This window comes from Vidua macroura, chromosome 15 (assembly GCF_024509145.1).
Source record: "Vidua macroura isolate BioBank_ID:100142 chromosome 15, ASM2450914v1, whole genome shotgun sequence".
NCBI lineage: Eukaryota > Metazoa > Chordata > Aves > Passeriformes > Viduidae > Vidua > Vidua macroura.
This window is the reverse complement of record NC_071585.1, coordinates 2,089,786-2,116,527: the sequence shown is the minus strand read 5'-3', so window position 1 is coordinate 2,116,527 and position 26,742 is coordinate 2,089,786. Positions and strand designations below refer to the sequence as shown.

General features: G+C 41.5%; 1 protein-coding gene across 5 annotated transcripts; it reads right to left on the bottom strand.

Moving 5' to 3' along the window:
- Positions 1-896: 896 nt before the first annotated feature.
- MATR3 (matrin 3) lies at positions 897-26,742 on the bottom strand. Of its 5 annotated transcripts, none has more exons than XM_053990766.1 (15): positions 26,665-26,689; positions 17,791-18,871; positions 13,449-13,510; positions 12,851-12,892; positions 12,501-12,604; positions 11,315-11,367; positions 10,706-10,831; positions 9,983-10,108; positions 9,625-9,795; positions 8,248-8,379; positions 7,009-7,052; positions 6,152-6,542; positions 4,158-4,551; positions 3,447-3,568; positions 897-1,960 (listed from the first exon to the last, which is right to left on the bottom strand). In XM_053990766.1, exons 2-15 carry the CDS (start codon positions 18,679-18,681, stop codon positions 1,910-1,912), a joined length of 2,709 nt encoding a protein of 902 aa, XP_053846741.1. In that variant the 5' UTR covers positions 18,682-18,871; positions 26,665-26,689; the 3' UTR covers positions 897-1,909. The 5 variants fall into 5 exon arrangements, with proteins under 5 accessions (XP_053846741.1, XP_053846740.1, XP_053846743.1 ...); XM_053990765.1 differs by lacking the exon at positions 26,665-26,689 and adding an exon at positions 26,302-26,517; XM_053990768.1 differs by lacking the exon at positions 17,791-18,871 and having other exon boundaries at positions 26,665-26,742.

Sequence of the window (26,742 nt, the reverse complement as noted above, 5' to 3'; positions counted from 1 at the left end):
CTCGGTGACAGATGAGTGACAAATGCCACCTAACTGGGACTCCAAGCCCATCCTTGACTTAGTTCTGCTCCTAAGTGCAGAGCTGCTGGTGCCTGTGATTTCTTTCAGGGGCCTCAAAGCTTTAAGAGTCTATCAGTGCCTGACATTTAATCCATTTCCTACAAACCCAAACATCACTTTGCATACTAATGAGTGTCGTGTACAGAGCAGTAACTGCTCTCTGTACAGGGATGAGTCACTGCATGGTAAAACTTTTAAATTGGATGTGCTATTTCAACAAACCCTGCACTGGAGCTGCTCCTCAGCACTTCTCCCCTCTCCAGGCCCCTCACAGAACCTGCTGCCCTCGCTGGAGATGGCTCAAGCTCTGTGAGGGACTGCACCCCCCCAGGTGAGGGTGCAACACAAAGTCACAGCTGGAAAAACAAGATCTCGAGGCTTGACCTTGCACACAACCAAGTCCTGTGTCTGCTGGGTGTGTCTGCTTAAGGAAGGACATTTTAATTTCATCAACACAGCCTCCAGCATGCCAAACCCCTTCCGAGTCCCAGATCCTCCCTGGTGGAGGCTCAGGCTGGAAGAATGGGCCCCAGTCTGTTTTGTCTGCATGAATGGGATGTGGCTTCAGCTTTGATGAGAACACCCCAAAACTCCAGAAATAAAAGTGTCAGCAGAATTTACCTACCAGGGTTTTATCAAGTGATATTTTAATTTGTTTGGAAATGCAAGAGGGTTTAGGGAAGAGAAAGAAGAGTTATGCAGGAAGCTGCTGAAGCAAAGGTGTTAAAAACATGCACATTTTAAAAAGAGCTCAAGTTTTGGTGTGGTGACGTGACACAGGATAAAGAGTTCAGCAGACACACTGGTTAACATGCCAAACATCTATAACAAATCACTGTGGTCTAGCTTTGTTTATTGGGAATCACTTTAGTAACCTGAAGTCACAAATAAGCAGTAAATAACAAAAACTACAGATAAACACAGGTTACACATGCAAATTCCTGTTCACATCTCACATGTGCAGGTACATTAAGTGCACAGTTCTAAAGAGTCTTGACAAAACCAGGTTTTAACAAAAAATGATGTTAAAATGCAGGTATGAAAACCTCCATGTGAAGAATATAAAGATACCTTTGTCCCTTTTAGGACTCCAATGCTGCTTTTGATATACCAGAGATGTACGACAGCGACGAGATTCAAGTAAAAGCAGGAAGAGCTCAAGGAAATAATACTGGTCAGAGAATGGGCATTTACTTCTCACTAAAAATACACGGAATAGCTGAATAGGAAAGTCTAGCAAGAGCTTAGGAAAAAAAAAATCACAAAGTTGTAAAGCTGACTAATCACTAATTTTCCTATTTGCTATAGATAACAGCAGTGACATTAAAAGAAACTGCAATTCAACATTTAAAAATGCAACTTACATTTAACGACTTTTCCAAAGTGAAATGCAATGACAGCCTTACACTAAAAATTAAACAGCTGCTAGGCTCAGACCAAAATACGGAATGTTCTAGATAAAATAAAAATACAGTATTACTTTTCATTTTTTATTCAGAGTGGAATTGAAAGACAATTTCTGAAGCTTTAAAGTAGTAAGTTTCATTTAAACGCAGTTTTCTTCTCATAGATAAGCTTTCCACAAGGGTGCAAGATTTCTTTTTCTGTAATAGCTTGAAGTGTCAAATGAAAAGTTGTTGCCATTCTCACATTAAGAACAAACTGTTGTCATTAACTTAACTGCATATGCTTTTTGCTACAACATTTAACACATGAACAGACCTATAATGCCTACTGTATCTCACTAAAACAAAAAAGAATACAGTATTTCCATCTACTACTTGTACTGCTTTTAAAAAAGATTAACATTAAAAACAAAGCCATGTTTTCCTTACATCCTTCCTTCTTTTTAACCTTCTTTCTTTTGCCTGAAGTCTTCTGCCATTTTATCCAGAATTTTCTGTTGAAAGAAAGCAGTTACAATGGGGATATATTTAAAGAGTTTTTCACAGGCACAACATAAAGAAGGGAAACATAAATCCAATTTTCCAGTTTAAAATCTGTGAGCATCAATTGCAATGGCAAAGGTCATAACTAACAAGGCTGGCACTTCTCCCTGCCCTGGAGTGGAGCTCTCCTTGGCAAACCAAGGGAATTCCTTCCCCTTTTGTCATGGACTTGTGACATGACCGAGCCACTTACCTGGGTGGAATCTGCTCTCTACAGAGGCACGGACACAGTATCTCCCCTCCCTGGAGAAGGGTTAATTTGGAAGTCTGAGGAATTTGGTACCACTTTGATGACATTTGGCAGCAACATCAATTCACCTATTTCATTTTCCCAGCTCTCCAAGCAAAGGAGACTTCCATCTCCAAGCAAGTGCCACTGTGAAACAGAAGCTGCATTCCCTCTTCCCTCCCCAATTCCAAACCCCACCACAGTCACACGATCACACACAAGCAGCTCACTGATCATTTTTGCCATGGAAAAAGCAAAGCAAATCATGTTTCATTCAAGTAATAAAGCTCAAAAATTGGCATTCCCCCCTTTTTTACATCAAGGCTTTAATGTCCCATAAGCAGGTACCTCAATGGAAAAAAAAAAACAAAAAGCAAAAAAAGAAAAAAACACTATGGTGATGGATGAGGTGGATTTTCTTCCTACAAGATCCTGGCATGGGAACTGATTTTCTGATCTACTCCTTCACAGTGTTGTTTGATGACAATTTTTATGCCATCTGCCTTCCTGGGCCCTCTGTTTATTTAGGGGTTCCCTGTTACTGCAATAAGGTGAATGTTTGAATTATGAGGTGCCACATTCTCCTTCTCTGTAGAGCCCCTGGGGTTTGCTTTCAGCTCAGGGATCAACTGCCCTGAAATGCATTAATGTGACACTGTAGGACTATCAGAATTCCTTTGGGATTGCCCTTTCCTCGAGGTCATATTTGCAGCTCACAGTATGAGGTTACAGCAGCAGCATTGTCACTCATGCCATGCAATCATGTGATACCTCATCCACGTAGAAAATGGAAAAAATGCTCACAAAATCAGAAGTTGCAAAGGTTTTTGCTTTTTTAAACATATAAAAACTTCATCTTAAGCTTTGTTGACTGGTTGAAAACACTCTCAAAGGGACAACTGGAAGGGATCTGGGCCATCTGTATTTACTCTGCATCACTACTTTGAAGCCTGGCCTTATTCCAATTGGAATTCCCTCTTTAATCCAAATTTACAAGATAAAAAAATGCTGGAGCCACTCTTTAAATTGTGTATTCTGCATATTGTTTTCACAAGATGAAGTTTTGGAGAGATCTATCTAGAGTTATAAGTTACTGAGTAAGCCAATTTCCACTGCCTGAAAGGTATTTTTATTCTCAGTCCGGTCTTGTTGAGCTCTATTCCCCAGAAAGAATCAAGCCATTTAAAATGAACAAGTTTTTGCCTTACCTTCAACTTTTGATAATGAGGAAGGCTGCTGCAATGGGTCTTTTTTGCAACATCTTCATTTGTGTAGAACAGGGAACACAATTTGCAATAAAACCCTGTTTTGGGTACCACATAATTCACACCTAGAGGAGTAAACACCACAAAATAAACTAAGAGATCTACTCTACATCATTTCTTTTAATGTCATATGTCATTTCAGCTAAATCTTAAAACCATAATTCACTTTACATTAAAAGCTGCTTTATCTTTAAAAGTCTGTTTTAGTTTAGTCAAGCAGGGGCCTAGTAGTAACTAAATATGTGCAGGCTTTTTTTTTTTTTTTTTAATTTAAAAATCAACCTTTCAGATTAAGGGTCCATTTTTTTGGGTCCTTCAAGAACTCACAACGTTTTGTAATCAGTTTTGGAGTATTTAATATGACTTTGAACTATTACCACTGTTGTGCTTTGTGCTAGCAATTGAATTTGTGTTGCTATAAGATACCTCTGTCAATTTCTGCCTAAGGAAAGGGTTATGAAAAACGCTATGAAAATAAGGAAAAAAGGAAGAAAATACAGGGTTTAGGGCAGGAGTGAAAAAGGGGGAGGAGACGAAAGCCCTAAAATGAAAAGCTATGGGGCAACGTATTGCCAAAAATAAAAGTCAGATGAAATGAGAAATGCTACTGCAATGCACAGAGACATTTTGGAAAATAAATGGAAACAGCCTTACCAACAGGAATGTTTGGCTGGTATGGCCCAATCCTAAACTCATCTGGAACAAGAGGTTTCTCCAGAACACTCTTTGTTTCCTGCTCGCCCTGGGGGTCTGTGTTTTCCTGGGTGTTTTTCTCAGTATCCTGTGCTGTTGTAGCATCAGAAGCTTCAACACTTTCAGCCTTGGCATTCTCTTCGCTTTTTGTTCCATTTTCTAGCGTTTCACTCTCCTGCTCTGGCTCCTCAATCTTGTCCACCTTGATCTCTGCCAGGCTGTCCTCACTCTTGCCCGCAGCCTTGGCTGCCAGCCCGGACTTGCGGAGCTTCTGGTGGTCGGAGTCCTCCTCGTCGCCCACCTCGTCCAGGGTGACGAAGCCCTCCATGCTGCGCGGGAAGCCGCCCACGTAGCGCTGCGGGGACAACGGGGCCGTGTCAGCTCAGCCTGAGTGCTCCCCTCAAACCCTCCTGAGCTTCACAACACAAATAGATTCTCCAAACTCCTCCTACAAGAGCTGCCTCGCTCAAACTGTTACTCAAGATTTAACCAGCTCCTTTTGTACCCCACTGCCCCAGAATCAAGGAATCCCTTTCACAATGATTTTTTTTTTTTTTTTTTTTTGCATGAGGAGTGGCCCTGTTTCACCACAGCAACACAATTTCAACTTAAGAACAGAGCCAAAACCACTTAAATTCTCAAGATGGAAGTTCTTTTTAACTTTTAACTTTAAATGAGTACCTTAAGTGATTTGGAGTGCACAAATTTTGTTTTTATTTCAGAGTCCTGTAAGATCCTTGAATTCATGGCCTGAATAGAAGGCAAAACCTTAGCAGAAGTATTCTGCCCCACTAAGGGTATGAACGTTCATCAAAAAAAATGAAAAGCTCTTTTCAACCAGTAGAAAGCTTAGAGCATCCACATTAAAACAACCACTAAAACACAAACAAAACCAAACAAAACCCAACCCAAACCCACCAACCACCCAAACTGTGACGGCCTCTCAAAATTCAGGTTTCATTAGAAGCGGGATTGTCTAAATTCTGAATTTTTGAAAATGCTCCTGCTGATATGGAGATACCATTATTCCACATACTTAACAGCATCTCTGAGTAGGACTGAGGCAGCATTAGCTTTGTGAATGTGGGTCTTCAAGGAATGAAGTTTGGCTCTGAAGCAGTTTATCACAGCCAATGCCCACATGCTAATAAGGAACAATAAGAAAACTGGGAAATGCCATTTGCATGGTCAGTATCCATCTCAGCACCATTAACCAGGTTCCTGACAAAGATCCCCCAAAACTGAGATTGATGTACATATCATTAATTAATTAGGAACATGACTTTCTTGCAAAACAACATTCCAAGTCAACAAATTACTAAAACTTTGCACACAACAGAACTGAGTATGATTAACAAAGCAGGTAGGACATAAAACCCATGAGAGTGTGGGATGATGTGTTGAGAAAAAAGGAATTCACACCAAGTAGCCTCTGACTGGAAACATCTTGAAACCAATTCTTGTCTTTCCCCAGTGGGAAAGGGACCCTGGCTAACTGCAGATGGCCCTACCTGCCCCTCAGTGTAAGGTGTAGCTGTACATCTAATTCTGTCCAAGCTCAGATTAGCCTCAAGCCCTCAGTACATTATTTTTTGAACATAATTTTGAGGCTCAAGGGTAACTATAGACAGCTTGCTGAGAAACTGCTCGGGAGAACACAGTTCCTGGCTAAGTATTAGTCAAAAAAAGGGTGAAGAGAAAAGCAAGCAAAGGCAAGCAACAAGGGTAGAAGCCCACAAATTAAAGCTTCTGTCAAAACAGAATCAGGGATTTTTAACTGAATCCATGTGCAAGTTACATCCAGTGAGATCTTCCATTTTCTTCACAGGTGCTTTAACACCTGTTTCTCTCTAGACAGGTGTTTTAAAGACCCACAGAGCAAGGTCTGCAACAGAATGCACATGGTGTGCTACCTAAGTTAGACTGGGCTTTCCCCATCTCACAGTGTGAGTTACCTTTTTAAGCTTTTTCTTGGCTGCTGGAGTGGCTGCAACATTCCCCTCAGTTTTTACAGTCGCATCATCAGGTGTGTCCTTTTTTTCCTCAGTAGCCACATCAGCTAAATTGGCAACATCTGTATCCTCTCCTGCTGAGCTGCCACTTTCCAACAGTGCTGCTGCCTCCTCCTCATCCACCAGCAGCTCATCTTCAGACTCCAGGAGTAAACTGGGCTCATCTTGCTCTGTCTGTTCCCCACTTTTGGCACTTGAAGGCTCAGCAGTATCCTCCTGTTTCTCCTCTTTAGCCTTTTCTTCTGCATTGCCACTTTCAGGTTTCTGAGCAGGTTCTGTTTTGGACTTCTTATCACTGGGAGAATCTTTGCTGTCTGGGGAATATGTTCTCTTTCTGTAAAGAACAAAGAAGATTGCTGCTTGCAAACCTGGAGAGAGCCCAGAAATTACTAAAGAAGAAGATCATATTTCTTTAGACAAGCCTGGAAACTATTGTGTTTCAGTTCAGAAAATGGAAGGCTGAGGGAAACCCTGAAGGACATCATTCTTCAAACATACAAAAGGCTGCTTCAAGGAGAAATTATCCTTACAAGACAGGACAACTGCTTGTGGGTTTAAATTGCAGGAAGGCAAGGCTAATTAGGGACTGCAAAGGATTTCCTGAGAAGCCTGAAGAAACTGTGAAATCTCCATCATTAGAGGAAGAGGGTGGGTAGCATATTTGAAACAGTTAATCTCTGGGCACAACCACCAACCATTTGATCTCAAAGCTTGCCTGACTCTTTTGTATTGTTTCTATACTCTGAATAAGGTATTTTCATATTTCCTTTAAACAACATGCTTTAACAACAGGAAATTACCTGGTTTTATCCTTTTTCAGCAGTTCAACTCCTTTGTTGGGAATCTAAAATAAAAAAAAAATCTGTGAGTCACAGCAGACTATGACTTACCAACTGCTACATTAATTCAGACCAGAATCCAATCCAGCCAAGTGCTTCCAGCTACATTAACCCTCAGGAACTCAGTCCATGCCACCCACCAACTGATCAGTAAACTTTTATTTCATGTCAGACAGGTCCAGACCAACCTAGAAATCCCCTGCCTTTATTCAGAGTAATTATTCAATACAAAACAAATGGGATATCCTGCTCCAGAAAATTCACATGTAATTCCTGGTTTGTTTATGAACCAACAGCATGTAGTGCAGGCATTGGCATAGATCAGTCCCCAGCTGTCCTTTTCTCCATCATTAGTGGAAAACCTTTAGCAGACTCCCATCACTTCACCTGTTTATCAATTACTGAACAGGAAATGTCACTTGTATTCAAGTGATTCAATCTATTCAAATTGCCACTAAGTGCTCATTTTGCTGCACTAGCATGTGCAACAGTAAGATTTGTTCATGCTCCACAACAAAGCTGATGTTTCTAGGAGACAGCCTGACAGTTCAGATTTCTCCTGCTTTTATTATCACAGAACTTTATTATCATCACATAATATTCTGAGTTGGAAGGGACCCATAAGGATCATCAAGTCCAGCTCTTCAGTGAATGGTCCTAAAGGGTGGAACCCACAACCTTGGCATTATCAGCACCATGCTCTGACCAGCTGACCTCCTCTTGGTTTTCTACCTACTGCCCCAGTCTGATGAAGAAACATCTACAACTGCATGAATATTACCCTGGTGTTATGTAAAAAACTCCCTTTAGTCAGCCTTTCCCTCCTTTATATCAGCTGCAAAGGCAGAGGTGCAGTTCTGATACATTTTAAGTTTTCACAAACCTTCTTTATTTTCATAGATGAAGGGGAAAAAAAAGGATCCCACATTAGAGAATGTTCTAAATGGAGTAATTTTAATTAAAATCTACATAATTTACTCTAAAATCTGAATTTTAGTAACTGCTTGGGTTGTTTAATCTGGAAGGAATATCCTTTAACTTGTCCTCATAACACCACACTCATGCCAAGTAACTGCACTTGAGGAGCCAGAGATATTAAAGCTAACTGTTCAATTTTACATGCAACACTGAGTTTTCAATAAGCAATAGCTGCCATCTACTTCCCTTTATGTCTTCAGCTACAATTAAAAAAGTCCTTACCCTTAACACCAGTTTCTTGTACTTTTCAGATAAATCCACTTTCACACATCTGCCTTGGAACCAAAGTGCTTTGTTGGCACAATGCTCAACCATGGCCAAAGCATCTTCTCTGGTCTCCATCTCAATAAAGGCCTGAAAAGATTAAAACACACATTAAAAAAGACTCTGAAACACACAACACGTTCCCAGGCAAAGTGATTTAACTTAAAACACAGCATTTCCAAATACTGAAACAAAACTACGAGGTTCAATTATATCCATCCTCACCAAACACTTTAACATTTACCCAAGTGCTCTGCAAACCCCAGCTTTCCCATTCAGAACATCTGTCCCAGGGACAGTTCTGAAATTAAACAGGCATTGGAATAGTCTGCCAAAAAAGTCACCATAAAGTAAAATATGATTTACATAAAAACTTATCAGGACAACAAAACTCTTTATTTAGTATTTATGTACCTGGGAATTTCAGGGGAGCTGTGTGACTACCTCCGTATTTTATTTTTGGTTTTTGAGAGAAGGCTGAAACAGAAAGGCAGCAATTGCTGCTCCTCCAGCTTTGTGAGGAGATCTCACGAGGCTGCTGAATGAGCTTTAAACAAACACATCTGGGTTGGAGTATCCTTGCCAAAAAACTGAAAGCTGCTTCAGCAGCCAACTTAGACAGCAAAGGGATTTTGTTTTTCCAGTGAAGTAAGGTCAGGGAGGACTTCCTAGGGGGTCACACAATAGTTTAGTAATTTTTCACTTCTCAAGTGTGGCATTAGGGGATTCAGACACCCACCTCTTTGTAAAAGCAGTGGAACTTCCTTTTTTAACTCAAGGGAGCAATGAACTGGGACAGTAAAGCTTAAAAAAAATTAGAGCTAAATAGTTTAAACTCCTGTATATTTCTAGAAATCTTGTCCATGCATATCCAAAGCATTTCACTATACACATGCAATGGTCAGTCTTCAAACCTTTCTCTTCCAAGCTAGAAAAGCACAGGACTGCTTTTGTTTAGTTTTAAACAATGAAAAATAAAGGGTAAATAAAAGGAACATGTAACAGTGGAATATATTTATGTTTCATAGGTAATGGTTTTTCAGCCCTAAGAAAACAATCCCAAGGCTCCATGGAATCTGCATAATCAAATAATTAAACCTCCATGCTAAAATACCTTTTTTTTCTGTTTTTAAATCAGCTCATATTCCAGGGACACAGGAAGCATCAAGGAAGCTTCACAGGAAGCTCCAAAGCAAACCCCCAACCTAGACAGACCCTGGATCATTTCCAAACTTTGCCAGAGCACAAAGTCCACACATGCCCCAGCTGAAGGTGTAATTTCTTCCCAGTTAAAACCCCCTTGAAGCCCTGCCCCAGGGGCTCCCCTGCAGTCACCTGGCTTTTCATTCTCATGAGGATGTAGTTCTTGATCTTCCCGTAGGGCTCAGCCAGTTTGAGCACGGCGTTGTCCGAGTAGCCCGAGTGGGGCAAGTTGCTCAGGTGGATCACACGACCAAGCTCTGGTTTTGGTGGCTCAGTCTTTTGGTCAGGTTTACCCTCAGGTTTCTAAGATGAAAAGGGAAAGACATTTTTTAAGACCTATATATAAAATATACATGGGTGACTGAACCTTGATTAATCTGATGCACTGGGAAGTTCAGAAATTAGGAATAACTTAAATGCAGCAGCCTCGTCACACTGACTGCCCCAGATTAAAATAAGGCAACGCTAAAAAAAAGCAGAAGTATTTTACCTTTATTCTCTTGTATTTCTGTGACAAGTGGACTCTGACTGGTTTACCAAACACCAGGGCAGGTGTTGTTGAATAATATTCCACTGCAGCCTGGGCATCTTCAGTGGTTGACATTTCAATAAATGCCTAAAATCATAAATATCAAATTAAGTGCTGCTCTTTCAGCAATCTAATTTTGTTTCAAATTTCCAAGCTCTTCCAGGCTTCCTTTTAAAAATAACTGGATCAGAAATGAAAACTGCTTTTTGGTTATGATGTGAACTGACCTGCAGAACTTGGCAGATACTTTACTTAGGTGCCCAAACAGAACTATTTTTTTGTTTACATTCCACCTAGATTTGGATTCAAAACATTCAATTGCTTACTGTTTTTTTCACTTCTATGGTATTGCTTTTTTTCACACTTCAAAATAAGAAACACTCCATAATACGAACTAAAATCAAGTAAGTTTTCAGATTGTTTTCAAACAAGAGCAGAATGTGGTGTTGTTGAGAAAGCAATGAACAACCAACCAGGAGGATTTTTCAATATTTAAGTGAAAATGCAGTAGTGCAGCATTTCTGGAACCACACTCCTCCTTTCCCACATGTCCCTCATGACAGATGTGGCATCTCATTGGGTGGCTGAGCAAGTCCTTCTCAAAAACAAAGCTCAGACAGTGACATGAAGCTCACCAGAGACACCAGCCAGCCCCACCAGCAGTGCCCTGGGACCCAACCTTACCTCATTGATTTTGTTTAGAATCAGGTGATTTGTGATTATCCCAAAGGGCTCAACGAGCTGAAGCAGCTGATATCTCAGGTTCTTTCCCCTCTGGAAATCCATGATGTGCACAACTCTGCTTGTTTCCTGTTGAAGACAAAGCATGTGCAAACAGCATGAAAAAACCTGAGTACCAGCAAAACCTAAAGTCTGCCAAGGCTTTGCTCTACTGGTGTAACTGTTTAAATTTTTTAAAACTATTTTTATCTATCTTCACTAGTGACCACAACAAGATGCATCCAGAAAAGGCACAGAATTTCTATGGATTTCCAGAGCAAGATGCCTGCCATGCCAAAGCTGCCTTTCCCTAAGTTCACTTCCCACAGCTTCATCATGAAGAGAATGTTTAAAGAAGTTCTGTACAGTTTCGGAATAAATATTCTGTAGAGTACTCAACACAACAAACTCCCAATCTCATGCCAAAGCTTCAGTACTTATACAAATTGCAAAATCTCACTTCTAAAGACAATCAATTCATTAAACAAACTAACAAAATCCACACCTTAAGAAAACACAGAAAAATTATACAACAAAAATGGGAGTTAAAAAAAGAAGAATTTCAATACTAACCACTCTGCCCTTCTGCATGTGTCTGGGTCCTTGCATATTTCCATTTCCAGCTCCTTTAAGAAATTAAGGGAATGAACAAGCTTAGTTCAACCTGTAAGACTGGGATTAACATGTCTCATCATGAGTTCTTGAAAGATATGTCACTTGTAATACCAGAGTGAGATCAAGTTCTGAAAACTAATTATTTCATTGTACTCTGAAAAGGCTTTTTATTTATTTCAGAACTCTTGTAACTCAGGGTCCTCATTCCTGCTCCTTCTCTTCATTATAGCATTAGAGAAAGAGCTGCATTTATTGCTGTTCAAGAACAGCAGAGTAAGTACAGCCCACTGGAAAAAAAAATCACCTGTTTTAAACAAGATTTGCCAGAGGAAAACTTCTCTGTACACAAAGGATGTGAAATGTCTTTATCTGAGACACTCTTTATACAATTGAGGATTTAGGTTCTAAAACACCACCAATTTAATCACAATACCCATTGAAAAAATAAAACCCAAACATAAACAAAACCCCTTTCAAATAGTTTGGCCTATAGTGAAATCTGAGATATTTTGAAAAATTAACAGTGTTATTTTAATGTAATAAAGTATGAATGCATCTATAATCTAAAAAGTGTCTAAAATACTTGTACTCTGTCAGGATATCCAGCTCAATTCATTAGTTTTGCTATTTTAGTAATTTGAACTATCTAAAAGGTAGGAACTAAGAGCACCAGGCAAGAATCTGATTCTTAGCCTGCTTTCCTGAGAGGAATAGGCTTGCATCATCCATCTTTCCACTTCTATTCCCATTTATTTCTCGATTTCACTTGAAAATAAGGGGAAAAAACACTTAGGACACTGAATTCTTACCAGAAAACTCCACCAACATGTAGCTACTCAGAAGACAGATAGAAAAATCTCCTACATAGGAAAAAAAAAATCCAACTGCTCAACACATGTAGATTAATCTCAGTTAAAAATCACCAGCCATAGGGAGCTGGCAGCTGGCAAAAAGGTGAAGTGTGGGAACTCAGTACCAGTCTTTAGTCCCACCACTGCCAAAGTATTTCAGTTCTCGTGCTGAGAAAAGCATTCTCCTTTGTTCTTTTAAAACACTGGTAACAAATCAAGAGTAAAAAAAAAAAAAAAAAAAAAAACCTAGCAAGAAACTAAGCCTGGTGAAGGTAGGTGCCTGCTGAGGTTACCTCTGGGCCCAACAGGAGGTCCTCCAAGGTGGAATGGAGGTGGTGGTGGTCCCAAAATTCCCGGTGCAGGGTTTGTAGATTGCTGCAACATAAAGGGATCACCCCTAGAAAGAGAAAACACACTCATTTTAAGGCAAGAAACTGTGAATCTTTAATTAACAAAATACCCTAATTTCTGCAGAGCTTCTATGCAGACAACTCAGGCTACTTTTACTGCTGCCCTTCAGCTGGAAACCAAAGGGAGGAATCCATCTAAACCAAAGGAAGTGTGTTGTGGCACATAAAATGTTTGGAACTCCCTCTGCTTCAAATAAACAATTATAAATACTTCAAAATTAATTACTACTTACATTCCATGTCCTGAATCACTGTCAGGATTCCATTCTGGGTATCTTAAAAGAAACAAAATTAAAAGAAAAAGTAAGAAACATGCAATCTCCCTTAGCTGTGTACACAAGCAGCGATACCTGGAGGTGTAAGACAGCTGCAACACAGGCAGCACTCCAGGCCCAGTGCCAGAGCCATGAGCAGCACTGACAAAAATGCAGCTCGTCAGGACAAACTCCCTACTCTGTTTGCAGAACTGCTGGTTTTACAACAAAAATGTACAAGTTGGTATCAGTAACTACAATTACAACAGATTCTCAACTGCTAAGTTCCAGCTGTTACATATACATCAGTAGGATTCCAAAGCTAGGATCCCCTTTTGTCCTGAAGATGCTCCAAGTTGCTTTTATTCCCTAGAAGGCAGTTTTCTAGTAAGTTTTCTAAACCTGCTTTGTGCAACTGTTATTTAGAATCAGGGAACATCTTGAGCTGGAAAGGACCCACAAGGATCATCCAGTCCAACTCCTGGCCCTGCACAGGACACCCAAGAATGGCAGGCTGTGCCCGAGTGCTGTCCCACGCTGAGCCCTCCTCCCCAGTTACTGTACTTCCAGTTCATACATTTCGAGCAGCAGCTGACAGCGGCGGCTGTGAGTCGCTCCATTGATGTGATGGTTCCACTCCTGCAGCAAAGTAAACAAGGCACAATTAGCAGCCACACATGGGAGTCCTTCCCACAAAGTCATGGCCTACAGCAGTGTCTTCTCTGCTAAGCTGGAGTTTTGCAGATCCATAGAGAATGGAATCTGCTGGTGGTGCTTTGAGGAGACACTGACACTGGACCTACCTCTTCCCTGCTAACCTGGCTGAAAAGGTGTCTGATGGGAACAGGGCTGCTCCTGCCTCAGAGTGCAAAGCTCCCTGGAAAACTCCAGCCCAGGCACAGAGGGCCATGGCAGCCTTTGGACCTGAAGGCTGTTGGTATGTCTTCAGGCATTGTAGAATTTCCTCTACTCTGCTTCATTCCTCAGATTTCTACAGATTAATATGAAGTAAACACTCCAATTTTAGAACCATAAAGAGGCCAAGAAATTGCACGGAATTCAGAAAGGAAAGACTAAAAGAAACCTAAGTGCATAGCTAGGACAAACTACAAGTATACAGGTAAAATATATGACCACTCGAGGGGAATAATAAATGAAAAAAGCAGATCTAAACCAAGATGGTACAAAGGAGAAATAATGAAATTGAACCAAATCATCGGTAAAACTCCTCCTGGTTCTGGTTTTAGCACTAGAAAGGAATGAGGGATTTCTACTTCTTCTCTGCAGACCGTTTTAACTACATAGGGAGTTACTTATTTTAGTGCCTGATCTCTGTATCTTTATATTCTTAAAAGTAAGAGCACAAATCTGTGCTTTATTCACATTTGTGAAGTGACAGAAGCTCTGGAGTTTCCCTGCTGCACATCTGGGAGCCACAGTCTGACCTTCACTCTGCTGCTCCTCAGGGAAGAAAAGCACTAGCAGAGATAAACGGGGGGGAAAGTCATTCAAGAACCTTGGGGCTGAAGGTTTTCTCCAACTGAAGGTCTTTTCTTACCAGCCACGTTTTCAACTATGAAAACAAAGTGCACTGGCAACTGCTTTATGTGGCTCTTCTTACATGTCTGTTTCTACTCAGCACCCACAAAGGATTTATTGACTAATCCCCTGATCTTTCCAGATTTTTGGTCCCTGCCACACTACAGCCATCCTGGATACAATGAGACATTCCCAAGGCTCACTGCAGCATTTCCATATGTTAAATGCCTACCCTGCACTTCCTACAAAGGAGAAAAATCTCAGTTTAAAGTCTCTCAAAGTACTACAATATTACTCCATGATGCTCCTGACATGGAACAAGATGAAGTCATCCCTTTTATCAAGATGTAAAATGAGAGCGCCACTTTTTCTTGTTAACTGCACAAGATGTAGGCTCTGCAACTATAAATAGGCTGGCAATTAGGATGAAAAATACCCACCAGAAAAAAAAAATCTATCCACCATTCAATATGCATTTTCTTCAGTTCAACACCTGCTAACAAGTGTTAATATTACACTCTAAAAAATAGTCCTTTAAACCCCAAATCCTTCTAAATTTGGGGGCACAGTCAGTAAAGCCTCAGTAGCTAGTTCCACCAGCCATAACATGCTTTCAATCTGTCTCAACACAAAACTGATGTAGAAGTTATCTGCAAACTACAGGCAAAATTCAGATTTAATTCTCATTCAAATGCTTCTAAATTGGCAAAAAAGGGGGATGCGATTGTAACTTCAGATTTTTCTTCTCCCCCAGGGAACAATGGTAGTTCATCTACATTAATTTTTTAATTACACAATTCTTAATCTGGACTCTCTTTGCTGCCTGCACCCCTTTGGAAGCATCCCTTCCCCAGGGTTTTGGGGCACCAGATTATTTGCATTTACAGGAACTCGTTAACACAAAGGCCCAAAGTTAAGCAAGAGAAAACCTGAACTGAGTTTCTGAAAACCCAGATTCCCCTTTGGCTCGGTCGATGCAAGCCAGAGGACACGCTGTTCCTCAGAAAATGAGGCCACACTTGAGCACCTAATTTTAGCCAGCCCTCTCCCAGGGCCACAGCCAGGTTCTCCCTCTGAGATGTACCAGGTTCATGCGTTTCACCTCCAAATTCATCTGCTCGGGTTGCATCAGCCTTTGTCTCTGGCAGGAAAACAATCCCTCCACATCTAAACACCTCACTCCCTGATAAAGGGATCAGGACTGACAAAATGCCTGAAGTAACTGGGGCACAATTTACTTCACAGACAGAAAATAAACTCGGTCTTAAAATATACACACATCAAATTAAAGAAGCAATTAAGAACATCACTAAAAAAAAACCACCAGAAGACTACTCTGCCAATTTAAGTTACACTAAGGATGCCTAACACCTTGCTTGCATTTAAATTACACATGGCTTGATCAAACACTTTTAAAAATCGCTGATATTTTTTGCTGGAGGTGGGGAAAATGATATTTTGTTACTAAAGTAATAAATTTACGTAGTCCCAGCTATGAAAAGCATTCCCTTTCTGCTTTCCATAAATTTCTGTTCAGATCAGATTACTTTAAAAGTTATGTTTTACTTGATTTGATTTTGTGGAAGACACAAAATAAGGAATTCTGTAATGGTTGGGTATGCAAAGCAGAGGAAAGAAGGAGAGAAAGAGAAAAATTCTTGTGGTGACATGATTTCTGAAATCAGAAATAAAGCCCCAACTTGGGTCATAAGAACCAGATGATCCAATCACAAATATTTTACTGCGTACTAGCAGTTTTAAAGTCAAAGTATGTTCCTAAAAAAAAAAAGTTACAGAAGAGGTCAGCCACTTAGGTTATGCTGTTAAAAGAATTTGGTATTTCTCATACCTGGAAAGGTATTTCCATGAGGATATCCTTTCATTAGATCTGCACTCCAAAGCACACTAAGAGCCATGAGCTTTTAAAATAAAGAGCTAAAAAGACCCCTACTTACAGGATTACTGGTTGCCATCTTCAAGGGCCTCAGAAGTTAGTATGTTCAATCTAACCAAATGAAGTCCTTTTACAGAACTGAGCATGGCAGCTAAACTGTTAACACTTAAAACTTTAGTGAAAATAAACGTCAAATACAGGAGACAAGAAACCTGGATTACTGTATTTTATATCAAAAGTAATTAAAGCAACACAAGTTCATAAACTGTCAGATCAGGTGGAGCCATACAATGTGTGCTCTAGAAGTGGTTTGATCCTTTCTTTGCAGGGACAGAATAATTCTTGTGTTTCAAAAAGATCAGATGTACAGAACAGCACTTTTTGAGAGGTAACTGTAAAGAAATGGTTAGTAACAGCAATTCCACATTGTATCAATTTTACAGTAATAGCACTTATTATGTTTTCAATTGAAGGCCTTCAAGCTAATTAGCCACTAATTATGACAAGAGGGGCACTGTATTAGCCAATTAGCCAATTAAATTGCCTAGTATACTGGAAATCAGCAAGATGAGTACATTGGAAAAGGTGAAAGTGAGAAGGCTCTGAAAACACCATCTGAATCATGTTGAGTAACCTGCTCCCTTTGCAGAGCTGCACTAGGTGTGGATAACTAAGAGGGAAGTTTCAGCATCACCGAACACACCCGAAGATCCACTCTACTTGTGAGCCAAGTAAAGAACACTACTAGGAACACAGAGCAGGATACTGCAACAGCAGACTGATTGCTCGGAGAGTCTACAGGGATAGATGCAACATGTGACAATAAAAAGTGAGTCTGAAGTGTTCTAAGAAAGTTGTGAAAAAAGGAGAAAAATGACGACAAATTTCAGCCATAGTATGAGATAGAGTGTTAAAGTGAAATTAAAAAGGCAAGAATGAGCTAATCTAAAACGTGGTTTTTACTTTTGCAAATAAGTTCCAGGGCTCTACATTAACTCTTTCCCTCTGGACAGGGAAAAAGCAGAACTGTGCAAGAATGCATCTTAACTACATATAAATCAGCAATCAAGACAGATGTGGAGGAGAGCTGAAACTAGCTTCCAGAATGGCACAGTAGATACACTGCAAAAAAACCCCAAACCAACAAAAAAATACCAAAACCCACCCAAAACTGCTTGAATGCCAGATGTTTGTGGTTAAGAGAACATGTAGATGTAAAATATAAACAAGATATCCCAGTAGATGATAGCTGTTTGACTTGAAGTTAAGCAATCTGGGCAAATAAAATACATTAATGTAAAGCCCTGGTTTACAATGTTTGTCAACAATTACCTTGCAAATAAACCAAGTGCCTTTTTCACTCTCAAACCAACTTTCAGATCATTTCAAAAGCAACCAGGCCATAGAAATAATTAAAGAAATAGGTAAAAAACAGAACAGATACTACAACGTAAAGGAAAATAGAAGTATCTGGTGCATAACTCACCTTATTAGAATGAACTGGCATATCACATATAGAGCACAGATGGGGATAACCCTTCGGTAAGAATCCATGGAAGTCTTCAATATTGCTATTTGGAGGAGCACCTCTCTTTTTCTCAAAGAGAGATCTCTCGGGACCAGGACCACGACCCATTCTGTCATACTCACTGTCAAATTTATGATAGTTATGCGAAGTCTCACCATAAAAAGATTCATCCCTACACCTTTCTCCATCTCTCAATCTGTCATCTTCATAATCCATTCTGTCATAATAACCAGATTCTTGAGAACGACTTCCATGGTCATAGTCAACCACTGGGTTGAGACTAGGACCACGATCATCAAAGCTATCTCTTCTAAAATGCCTTTTTTCTTCCCAATCATCCCTAGGTACTCTGTATGGTGGTTCCCGTGTGGATGATCTGCCATCTCTACCATAACCTTCTTCAGCTCTCCTCCTTTTAAGTTGTAGAAGGATCTGAGGCAAGTTTTCAGGAGTGATCTTGTCCTCGGGATAGCGACTCAGTTCATCTAAGTCTCTAGCAGACAGACCAAAGCTGGCCAAAATGTTTGTGGCCTGGTCTGCATCTCCACGGTGCTGAGAAGACAAAGGGAGCGGACCTCTACTTCCAATGTTAAATATAGACTGCAAATTATGGGAAGAGGTACTACCAGAAGACAGTGCACTATGAGATCCTTGTTGGTTCAATGAAGAACTCATTCCAAGATTCATTAAGCTAGCAAGGCGTGCAGTACCCTGGTTCATCCTTCCAAGAGATGCTGGCATATTTAAAGACTGGGTAGCAGCAGCAAGAAGGCCTATTCCTGCAGAGAGGTCACGCCCATGACCTTGTGAATCCCTACTCAGAGATGACTGCTGGAATGACTTGGACATTGTAGAACTAGAGCTTGTCTACTTTATGGATCAAAAAAATTCTTTTGGTTTAGTTTTTTTTTTTTAAGATGGCTGCAAAGAGAGCTCACACTAGAAAGCTAGGCAAACTTCACTTCAAAAATGGTAACGCCAAGAAAGAGGATCAATAATGACTGCAGATCTTCTTCAAGCTGAGAAACACCAGACAATTCTGTAGAAAAACAAGCAGTTTTAGTCATAAATCCCTTTAAACAGATGCAGTTTTAAACTTATGCATCATGTTGAGCTAAAAAAACATTAAAGATCTCAATCTTACAAGGCTTTTATCACATAACAGATTCAAGAGTTACCCAGAACCTACATATATTATTGCAGATAAAAACACAGTAGTGTTTCCTATACATACTACTCTTCTTCCACAAAAAGCTACTTTCACACTGAAGAAAAGTGAATTTCAGAAGTTTGCGATGTCTGAAAGCATCTATAAAGTTTACTGACATGTAAGCCTTGATCTCTGGTTAATGGCTTTGTTCATACCCTACATTACTGTACTATGTCTGTGAGAAGAACACAAAAAACTTAGGCCCATAGAATCCAAGATGACTTTGGCATATAACACATATTTGAAAATGAAACCTCTACCACCATAGAACAGGACGAAAGGAAGTTAAAAGTAACTGAAGTCTGGGCAAAAAGTTTCTGCTATAAGATCTGTTATTAAGACCAAACATAATAGTCAGTCTTTATGCAGTAAAATTCCAATTACTGATGTGAAGACAGATGTGAACAAGAAAAACAAGTTTTACATTTTTCAGGAAGTAAACAAGACCTCTTGTTCCAATTGCAGTCACACTGCTAACAGCCTTTCTGAAGGGATTCTTTACTCTGTTACATGGCAGCTGTGACATCAGCCTGTACTCTCAGACCTCAAACTAAGCAAGGTCAGGCTTAGTGCTGGGATGGGAGACCCAAGGAAAACCCTGCTCCTGCAGGAAGAGACCCCAGTGAGTCAGGAGATGGCACCACATCCCAGTGGCACTGCCTGCCTGGGGCTGGCACTGGCACCGTGACCACGTGTGGGAGTTAAAGATCCTAAAACACTGCTCACAAGAGAGAAGTGACTCTTTAGTGTCCCATTAAAGTACTAATCTAGCACTCAAATATTTGGTTCAACTGCGTTTACACAAGGTTTTAACTAAACAGTCTATCAAAATCCACAGCACGCTGCAATGAATAAATTTCATAAAATGTTCTTTTAGGGCAGAGCAGAAATAACTGTAACACTTCACCCCATCCTCCTCCAGCCTTGGGACAGATACACAAAGTTTAAAGCAATTCAACACTGAAAATATTCCAGCAGGAATAATCTGCTCTTGGGTCCCCAAAGCCCTTTCCAGCGTGGGCAGAGCAGTTCTGCTTCTCCAGCACTGCCACCGAGGAGCACATCAAACACAGAATCACTGGGAAAAGAAACAGGCACAAACTGCACAGCTGCAAACGAAGTCAGCTCCCAAGAGAACAGGTACATTTGGGGAGGAATGGAAAAGACAAAATGAAAGCAAGGACTTTTCCTTCAAGAGACCAGCTCTGCAGAGGGCAATGGCTCTTGTACTGGAAGGAGAAGGAAAAAGGTCAAGGTTAGAGGTCTCTAGCCCCACTGCCTGCTTAATACCCCGCCTGTTCCAACAGTGCACAAAACTGAAAAGCACTTGGTTTTTTTTCCTCTATAGCAGCATTTATGTAAAAAAAAAAAAAAAAAAAAAAAGATTCCCTGAAAAATACACAAAACTTTACCTCTGCAAAATAACTCCTTTATACATTTTGCTACAATTTATACTCCTTTATTCAATCCAATTTATATTCCTTTCTACAATCTGCTACAATTTGCTTGATCTGTTATCAATGCATCTAAAGTCATTTCAGCTACATTTTTAAGATTCAAATACACTCGAGTCACTAAAAGGAAGCTTAACTGTGTGTGACATTTGTTAAGAATAAGAGATTGAGAAACATGGGGATGAAAATAAGTTTGAAAGTTCTGAGGCAGAAGACAGAAAAACACTGCAGAAAGCTTCAGAGGAAAACAGTAACACAAGAACACAGGGGGAGCATACCAGGTGAATTCTAAGGGAGATGTCCCAGAGAAGGGGGCCACACTGGAGGACACCTGAACAGAAAGCACTGAAGAGCTATATTGTAAAAATCAAGAGTCTCTTGAGTTCAAACAGAGAGGTACTCTAATATTCACCTGGGTACCATGCTTTTATCTTACATTCATTCAGTATTCTTCAAAGTACTTTTATGACAATTTTACAAGCTAATCTTTATGCATTCAATTTTTACACCTAAATTTCCTCCTAGTTCATTCACACACTTTCAGAAGGGTTTGAAGCTGAACTTACTGGGTTCTTCATAAAATCAGGTATTCCAGAGGGCTTTCTGAGCCTGACCCAGCAGCAATTCCACAGATACTCCTGTGATCAGGACAGGCTTGCTTGTGTCCTGCTGTTAGTGCAAGGACACACACTATTCAAGTTTCCACTAAATCAGGAAAGTTCTCCACTTTTCAAAAACACCCTTTATTTGAACAAATGCTCCCTAATCCTCTCGTCACAGCTGTCAACTGGCAGTTCATTGTGTGCTGCTGCAGAGATTAGCAGGGAACAAACCCCATGGCACCCCGGCCTGGCAGGACCAGAGCTGCAGGACCCAATGGTGCCATGCTGAGACCCCACACCAGAGCTTTACAGAATGACACCCAGCTCCTGCAGCTGCAAACACCCAGAGAAGGGGCAAAGGGAAAATAAAAATAGGAAAGATGGGAGAAAAACCAAGACAGACATAGAGAGGGACAATCTTATGGAAAGGCATGAAGTGGGACAGTGTAAGACAAGTGTATGATGAAGACAGTACACCTCAGCAATTGGTGCTAGTCAGGAAATGCCCTACATCCAATTAGGTACTTGAGTACTTAATAAGTTTGAATATCACCAAAAAACTACTATTTATCACACCACTCATCTTGTAATGGCTGCTGCACTCTACTCCTAACGAGCCCTGTCCTTTAATATAACAGAAAGAGGTGGGGGAAGAGCTCTACCCTCACACCAAAGATGTTTAACTTCCACAGGGTCAGGTTTAACGTGATCCTAAGGCAGCGCTTCCTGTGCCGACGATTCCATGCCAGTATCTGATAGAGACAGGTTCCCATGGAGCAGGGCCAGCTTTTGAGAGAGGGTGCCATCAACTGAGTCACAGCAACAAGACGGGGTAGGATTGAACAGAGCTGCCTCGAGAGCCAGACATGAGTTAGTTGAAAGTGTTATACTACTTGTTCTCCATGTAACTTCAGCTACTCTGAACAGACAGGCTTTCAGATACACCTTTTTTTAAGATCTGTGGACAGAAATTTGGCCATATTAAGATTTGAAAATATATAATATTAAGCAATCTTGAAATAAGTTGAAGGTCAAAATGTTATTAGATTTCCAGACAAATGCAGACAGTGAAAACAATTTGTATCTACAAGTTGCAAAAGAGTTTTCTATAAAGGCAGGCAACAAAAATAAGGAATTTGAATCCTACAGAGTTATCAGAGCCCAAAATGAGGCTGATTTTCCAACACTATAGAAGGTTTTTCTCTTAGTATAAATCTGAACATATCTTTTCAATAAAGCTTATGAACTCTTGCTCCAATATTAAGTTTGACCTGAAAACCAAGTTTAATTCAGTGAATTTTTGGAATATATTGATCATGCTGAACACAACCTCAGCTTGTCACCTTTTATGGAACACAAATAGGCTGAAAAGTCCCCAGCTCCCTATTCCTTCTGCCACTCTCAGAGGGGTTTAACCTATGCATAGTTACTGTAATTTTAATGTTAATCTTGTTCTTAGAACAACACATCTTTTACCCATTTCTCTTCCACTATTTACAGGGAAAAGACTTAAAAATGAAAAGTAACTGTTTTCACTTTCTAGTCAGTTTCACTTTCATTTCAAAACACGTTGAATTAAAATAAATAAATTAAGTTCTGGTAAAAACATGAAATTATCCACAAGCTGAAAAGCACACCCTCATTTTGTAACAACACAATGCTTTTGCAAACCATACACCCTTGGGAAAAAAGTAACACAGAAGTTTTTGGGAGTCTGCTCTTTGGATAAACATCTATAGGTCTTCCTCCTCTCTTACACATCATACTCTGTGTGGCAATCCCTTCTGCCATGGGAGAATTCTTCTGCTCCTTGGCAAAACTAGCTCCAGCACATCATGGCAAAAAGGGCTATTGAAGGAAGAGATCTGGAATTTGGACCCACAGCCCCCCCATGCTGCTCAGAGAATTAATGGTAGCAAAAACAAGAACTTGCAAGTAAATTAGAAGCAGATGTTATCTAGTTGCTGAATGATCAAGTACAATGCATTTCAAATCCAAGGGATTAACTTTTGGACAATACAGAAAAGGTCACTGTATTGTCCAAAGGCAAAGGAGACATTGCCCAGCTGCCTTAAATAAATGCAGATTCTCGCTCATTTCAGCTCCCAATACTCAGAGTGGTTATTTAATATAGCTGTTCCACATGCAAGAAAAGCACTCATCTTGTTGAAGCCACCTCAAAGGTCATGCCCTTCATGAAACTTCAGGAGCACCTGGCACACAAGACTCGTGCTTTTTCTGGGCACGGATTAACCAGTCTGCTTCAGGCACAACAACTGGAGGAGTTTCAGTTCTTAGGATTATGTTTATCTTCATCCCAGGGACTTCTTGATCAGAGGAACACAAAATAATCTGAGAGTTGAAGTGACTGTAACAGAGGATTGCTTCAGAACAAGGAAGTGTGACATCTGAACAGGCATATTTACAAATGGGGAATTAAAATGACTGATTTAGCAATCAAGAATCTTAAAAGAACTTACAGTTTTCAACACCTGAATGCAAAAAGGAACACAAAAGAGGCTGGTTTCCTATTTCTTCTCATTATATAATTTAATATATTCAACCAGCCCTCTTTTGTAAGAGGTACATTTATTCCTTTGCAGAAACAGAAGTAGAAAAAAGAAGATTCAAGAACAGTAGAGAAAAAGGCAAAACCCATGTATTTTTTGAAAGGGAAAGAAGTAACACCCAGAAACCACAGGTAACTGTTGCCACTGTGGTGACCACACCACAAACACATATATGGCTTCGAGCCATTCCTTTCTACTGCTTTCAATCCCACTGACATCTTCAGAGGCACCACTCTCCAGTAAGACAGATGCACACAGGCTCCTGCAGCTCCAAAAAGCTCCATGGAGCCACTAACAGAGGGGCTCTGCCAAAACCAGAGTCTCTGTGGAATGCTGTGGGATTTCACTGGCAAACTCTGGCAACACAACTGTGTCCTCATGCACAACAAGGACACAATCCTCCTTCATTCCCAGCAGGTGTGGGGACCAACAGCCCCTCAGACACCAACCCCAGAACAATTCACGGACCAATTTTTACCATAAAAAAAAAAACAAACCAAAAAAAAACAAACCCAAAGAAAAACCTCACACAGAACAGGTCTGTGTTCTGATCTGGTAACCTGAATTTCCATCTGCCTCCTGGCATTTGCAGGGCTGGGATAAAATCCTGGTCTTTCCCAGCTGAAATCCTGCTTGAGGTTGCAAGAAGTATGCTAGCTGCAGAGAAAAATCAAAGAACTGCTTCATTGGTTCAGTGCTCAAAAAAAAAAACCCTTTTGTTGAAATTATGACTGCACAATATGGTACTTAAACCCTCATAAACTAAATGAGTTCAGAAATATAGTGAAGTATTTGCTTTTGTTTTCAAGACTTGTTGACTCAGAGCTGATGAAGAAAGGAAGCAACATTGAAAAAAACCACTCATAAATTAACAAACCGAATGGAAATAATTTCATTGCAGCTCTGCTTGCAACAGATTCTGCTTCTCCCCCACATTTGCTGAGCCACCCAGAAGCCTGTTGAGTATTACATTATAAAATACCTTTGTATTCACCAAATATCTCAGCAGAGACATGTGCAAGTCACAGCAAAGGGCAGTACACAGCTTTTCCTGATTTCTCACCCAATTAATGAGTGTTTTTATTTAACTGCAGTCCTGCATAAACCAAATGGCTATAATATAACAGCTATATGAAACTTGAGTCTGGAGCCCCAAACACTGACTCTTCTTCCCCCTCTTTAATTGATTTTCAGTTTTTATCTGTAGGAACATGGATATCCACATTTTAAGGACACATTTAGGAGTTTCTCTGGGGTTCTTTTCCCATCATTTAGTTCCAGGATGTATGTAACACCAAGTGCACCATGCAGAAGTACAAACACCAGCTTGTCACTTCACAAACACATCCAAGGTTTGAGTGCCAGTATCTTCATTCAGAATTCAGTAATGAATCATTTTGGAAAGTTTTTTTGACAAAATTCAAGACAGAAGTACACTAATTTCTTGGGAACATAATAAAAATGTTAGTATGTTCCACTACAATTTATAAAAATAATTTACCATTTTAGCACATTGAAAACTTAAAACATTAATGTTTCAAAATATAAGAAGATTAAATCACTGGATCAACAGATTCTTTGTAATGAAGATTCTGAAAATGCACCCTTTTCTTCTCCCCACGAAAACTACGCAGACTGCTTTAAGAAACTTACATTTTTGATCAGAACTAGTCCCTACTTATCTGACTCCAGGAAGTCAGGACCACCTACAGTTTAAAAACCCTGAAGACTTTAAGGCTGAGTAAAAAGAATAAAGATTGTTCAGCAGCTTGAACCCCTATCAGATACTTTTTTCCCAATGGTCTGCATCGTGGAAAGAAAAACAGGCAGACTTTTGGAATCTGAGGGATGGTTCAGCTTTCTTTCAACAGTGTAAATGCCTCATTTATCATTTAACAAAGCAGTTTTTCAGGCGCCTAGAAAGTTCTTTTCAACTTCTGGTTGTTTTCAGAACAGGCGAACTTTATATCGCATTACTCTGACTCTGGAAGCAGAGTGTGTACATTAAAGAAACGGAATGTTATCAATCCACCACAGGAAGAAAAAAAAAACATCCCTGCAGCTTGATTTGTAAGCACAGCCTAAATTATATGAAAGTGAAACTGAGTAGAAAGAGAGGTCAAACGGCTGCCTGCACTGTCAGGATTCTTGTTGCTCACTTCATTAATTCCTAAGGCCAGATGGGCATCAAAACCAGCAGTTTTAGACTCCAACGGCCTTCAGAGAGTTAAGGAAGGAGGGAGGAACAAGGCCGCCTGCGAGGCCGCGGCTGGCGCCAGCAGCGTAGGCCGGGGAGAGCTCCAGGCGGCAGGAAGCGCGGTGGAGCTGGGTCACGGCCGCAGCGCCGAGGGGTCGAGCGGGGGCCGCTGTCCCCGGGACCGGGGAGCGGCGGAGGCGGGGGGGGGGGTCGGGGCTTTGTTCGGGCCCGGCGCGCCCGCAGTTCCGGCTGGCGGCGGGCGGGGGCGCCCCGGGGGCCGCGGCACCGGCCGGGCCGGGCCTGCGCGTGACCGCCGCGCGCCGGCCCGCGCCCCCCCCCGCCGCGCGCTCCCGCCTCGCCCCCCACCCCTCACGGCGGGGCGGCCGCCGCCGGACCCCGAGATGGCGGCGGGCCGGGGGCGCGGCGCCGCTCCTACCTGCGGGCCGGCGGGGACGGAACGCGGCGGCGGCGCCTCCCGCTCGGTGCGGCGCCAGCGGCGGGGGAAGGGAACGGACGGACGGACGGCGGGACCGAGGGAGGGAAAGAGGGATTGAGGCGGCTGCGCGAGCCCCGCGCGCGCTTCGCCGCGCTCGCGAGAGCACGCCCGCCCGCTGCCCGCCTGCTCACGTGCCCGGCGGCGGCCGCCCCGCTCGGCTCCGGTATCGCCGGTGAGTGCGCGCCGCTCCCGCCGCTGGCCGGGACCGCCCGCCCCGCCCGCCGTGAGGGATGTGGGGTGTGGGATGGGGACGGGGAGGAGGCGCAGCCGGTACGGCTCTCGCGAGAGGTGGGGGCCGCTCACCGTGCTCTCGCGAGAGCGCCGCTGCACCGCGCGCCGCCAGCCCGCCGCCCGCGCCCCGCTCATTGTCCGCGCTCCCGC